This window comes from Austrofundulus limnaeus, unplaced genomic scaffold (genome assembly GCF_001266775.1).
Source record: "Austrofundulus limnaeus strain Quisiro unplaced genomic scaffold, Austrofundulus_limnaeus-1.0 Scaffold614, whole genome shotgun sequence".
NCBI lineage: Eukaryota > Metazoa > Chordata > Actinopteri > Cyprinodontiformes > Rivulidae > Austrofundulus > Austrofundulus limnaeus.
Genome location: NW_013953016.1, coordinates 131,560 through 136,201, shown reverse-complemented (window position 1 = coordinate 136,201; position 4,642 = coordinate 131,560). Strand labels below are relative to the sequence as shown.

The following is a 4,642-nucleotide window of genomic DNA, read 5'->3' as shown; positions in this document are numbered from 1 at the left end:
CAGCCCTAGTCTGCACCATCATGGGTCAAGATTTACAAAAAAAAAGCAGACTGAAAATCTCACCATCTCCTCTTTTGCACAATTCAGAACTTTTTATCGACCATCATACATATCTTGTCGATAATATCAATGCATAATGTTTATATGTCATATGCCTGAGTGTGAAGTTAACTGTTTCTTGTCCTGATGCATCTCAGTAATCCAGGTAGAAAAAAAAATCAAAAAGGAAAAATAAGTAGGTCCTCTGGATGGGTTCTTCTTTAGTGAAACGTTTCGTCTCTCCTCCAAGAGACTTCTTCAGTCTGATGAGTTTCAGGTGAACTCAGCCTTATAAGCACTGCCTCCACATGGACAAACAGGTTAGTCACATGCAAAAGAGGGCTAATGCCTAACAATAGCTCTATTTAGTCACATGTAAAAGAGGGCCATCACAGGGGGCAAAAGGTATGAATCAAGGCCCCAATGATACCAACACAAAGAGGGAAAGAGGGACAAAAACAAGGGGACTTTGAGCCCCGCCTGCATTCACTACATACACATAACACAACACGGGTCAGATGATGGGGCACATGACCCTCTATGAACAATAGAACTAATCAAGCCTATTGTTAGTCGATGGCCCTCTTTGCATGTGACTAACCTGTTTGTCCATGTGGAGGCAGTGCTTATAAGGCTGAGTTCACCTGAAACTCATCAGACTGAAGAAGTCTCTTGGAGGAGACATGAAATGTTTCACTAAAGAAGAACCCATCCGGAGGACCTACTTATTTTTTCTGTTTGATATTTTTTTTAAACCACATGTCATTTTTTAACAGGACTACCTAAATATTCCCAAATCATTTTAAAAATCATAAATTTCCATACCTTTTCAGTTGGAATGCAAACATTTGAGTCTTAAGTTTCATCATTACGTTCGAATTCAAAAAGGATATTTTTTACATTCATGTCTTCCAGTTGCTGTTTTTGCWAAACAAACTATCCAAAGATTTTCGACATTTAATAATTTAAAAGATATTTCTGAACAAAGCTGGAACAAGTGCTGTTTTGCTGATTTTTTTTTCTTCCAGCTGAAAAAATAAACAGAATTTGTGTGTTTTATTATAAATGACATGTGGCCTGATCAGTGCCGTGGAAATGAAATGCTGAGGTTGTCGTTTCCAGCGAAGAGACATTAAATAAAAAAAAGCCAAATCTTTGTATAAGTTAGCTCTCAGTGGTGACTCTGAAGAAGAACAACCTCTCTGTGACCTGATGATCTTTTAAACGTGAATCTGAATGTAAAATGATGCTTCAKTTTGCTTTTCTAACCAGTATCAGGCTGGACTGCAACTGATTTGAAGATAAAACCTGCAGCAAGAAACAAAACGTGATGCTTCTTCACATTCCTCTTCCTGTCAGTTTGTACCTGTAGAAAACTTGTTTTAGCTCAGATGAAACCAACATGGCAGCAGGTCTGAGGTGTGTTCGCTGGATGTTAACATGGTGTAACCAATGGCAGTACTTCTCTATATTTTTGTGCACATTTTATTTTGATTTTTGTGAACAAAACTGTTTTTTTAAAATTTGTTTTAAATATTGTTCTAATAAAATAAGCAACTAAGACGTGTTTATTTTATTTGTTAGAGCAGGAAATCTTCTGCTCATTCCAGATTTAGTTAATAACTGGATATTGCATATATGATCGCTGCAGGTACGCAAAGCACCAATGCACCAGAACGGATCTATTGTTTTGGGTGGGCACGATGGCTTGCCCTTCATAAAAAAATCTGAAGCTTCTATGTTGAATAGTTTTTGAGTTATAACCATTTTTATATGTGCAGACACCCCCTTTTTTTTAGATGGAGCCCCCTCCTCAAATATGGGGTCTATTGTAAAACCGCTGGCTGGCTCAGTGTAGGTCGGACACATTTATTTTCCTGCCAAATTTCACGTCGATCRGTGCAGCCGKGATATGGTTAATCAAATATCACAAAAAATAAAAGAAATGTACAAAAACACACGCAGGGGTCATAATAAATCTGATTYATCCATGTCTTTTGATTCATTGATTCTTTATTGATCCCTGGGGAAATTTAAGACGTCCAGCAACTGTGCATTGACAATAAAAATCAAAGACTAAAATATGCACGAACAAATTAAATTGGACGTTGATTTGTGTGCTGTTTGTTAATCGAGATGAATCCCTGGAACATTTTTAATTAATGTCAATATTCACAACGTTTTTGGACATAAATTAGAAACTGGATTAATTTTTTTCTTTGATGACATTTTATTTTATGAGGATAACTGAAGTTCTACCTTCTCTGATGTAGTCGTACTTATAGCAAAATATCATATTTCTATATTTATTGTAAGTGGAGAGATAATAAACCGTCTATTCCCTCCTTAATGAACAAATTTAAATCCTATTATTAATTAAATACATTAATGAAAAAACAGCTCTAATAACCACATCGCTGCATATTTACTGTTTTTAAATTTCTCACTGTGCTCATTTTACTTACTTTGCCTCTTAACATGTAGTTTGTAGTTATGATACCCTTCATAAGAGTTTGTATATTCTGTTTTATGTTGTTAATAAATTTTAAAAAACTAACACTGTTTTTATGCAGCACATCTTTCCAAAAGAAAGACAAACTCGTCGGCTCATAAACTGTATTTATTACATTTTACCACAATACAAACATTAAAATTCACCAACATCTTTGTTYTTTACAGTCTTCTACAAAAAAGTATGTACAATTTATTATTAACAGGCTTTAAATATGTACAACTTGAGTTTTGTTTGTTAGCATTTATGTTTGTTTTTTTTGTTTTTTTTGTGTTGGGCGGCCAAAAACTGCATCAAATGTTTCCGCTTCTGTTTGAAGATCAAATCTTTTAGAGTGGATTCTCATTAGCTGCTGTTTGACATTAAGAGCTACAGGTTTGATCAAATGCTGAAGCTTCATTATATTAAATAAATATTTCAGTTTTAAAACTTCATACATGTGCTCGTTTCCACACTTTCTGGGTTAAGACTTTTATCACATTGTAAAAAAAAATGGGAGTAAAACACATTAATGTGCAAAACCTGAAAGATTTTCTAGTACTTTATCCTTCATGTAAGACGTGTCAGTCCACTGAAAGCAATACGTGATATTCTTACAAATTCACATAAACAAAAGGGTTTAGGGTCACATCATTACATCAAGTTCCTTTAGTTTGGGTGAATTAGTTCAGAATATATTAAATGTAATAAATTTAAAGTACCTCCTCTGTGTGTTCATACATGAATTGGACTGATTGTTTATTACCTGGAAAAGAGGTAGAAAATCGCTGCTCAATAAATAAAAAGGTTAAAGTGCTTAAAGTGTCTGTGACATGCATCTCCTTCAAAATATACATCAAAGAAAACATCTTTACATTAAAAAAATTGGAATAATCCACGTGATTTTACCCATTTTGTTTCATAACCACATTTCCTTTTGAACTTGGCTCAAAGTGAAACAGGAAGTGACATCAAAGGGGAACTCTTTAAGAAAGAAAACTTCCTGGTCTTTATTTCTTAAAACAATATCTGAACTCTGATCTCTCTGATTTAGACTCAAAATAATCTAAAGGAACATCAGATTCTTCTCTACAGCCTGTGTTGTTAGCTCTGTTTACATTCAGACGTTCCCCTCTGACATCACTTCCTGTYACTTTACACACAAATATCTCAACAACTGTTCATCTCAGYGAAGTGAAATTGGTTTTGCAATATATTATCAATGTCATCTTTCCAAAAATGCGTTCATATTTGTTACAAAAATTTGATGTCACAGGTACTTTAAAACACGTTTAATGTTCAGAGGGTTTCTATTAAATCAGTCAATCATTGGTCGTCCTGTTAAAAGGTTCTTGAGGGTTTTTTCTTCTTGTGTTTTAATTGAAAGGTTATATGTTTGCTGTACAGCCTGKAAAGAGCGTGTATGGTAACTACAGCGTGTAATTCTGGGTTACAAAACAAAAACTGGTGTGACTCTGGACTATAAACACGAACACGTGTTGTTCTGATGAGCCGAGGTCCAAATCAAACGGATGGTTGTGTTGAGTGGAGCTGTGGAGAACCTCTGCTCAGAGCTCAAAGTCTCCGTCCGTAGAATCAGATTAAAGTTTGCGTTGTGGGCGGGGGCTCCAGTTTCCTYGACAACGCGGTCAATATGAGGTTGAATTTACTGAAGCGATCCGATTGGTTGACCGCGGCTCCGCGACTTCCCCACAGCAGCCGCAGCTGGAAGTCTGTTTTAAACACCTCCATCAAATCCTCGTCACACTGAAACCCTAAAGAAAAACAAAAASGTGCAGATGTATTTGATGACACTAGAATCAGGGGCGGAGCCAGTGGGTGGCCAGGGCCACCACAGACAAATCTTTGGCCACCCTGCTGTACACACCCCTTAAGGGCTCGACACACAGGAGGCGACGTCGCTCGCTCTCCATTCATTTCCTATGGAGCCTGTGCGGTGAGGCGACAGTCGCTCGCCCTCCTCCAGCTAAGCGACCGGCAAAAATAGTGCATGTGAAATTCCGCGCTCGTACACGTAGACGTGCACACGCGAGCTTGCGACGCGACATATGAAAGTTGAAAAATGTTCAACTTTTGTCGCTGTCGCTTAGC

The 4,642-nt window shown here is 36.9% G+C and overlaps 1 protein-coding gene across 1 annotated transcript in view; it reads right to left on the bottom strand.

Moving 5' to 3' along the window:
* Positions 1–3,807: 3,807 nt before the first annotated feature.
* bcar3 (BCAR3 adaptor protein, NSP family member) overlaps positions 3,808–4,642 on the bottom strand; it is a gene marked incomplete in the record, with an annotated part of 97,504 nt that continues 96,669 nt past the window's right edge. Inside the window, 1 exon segment of the mRNA XM_014027086.1 lies at positions 3,808–4,305. Coding sequence (XP_013882540.1) covers positions 4,127–4,305 — 179 coding nt within the window.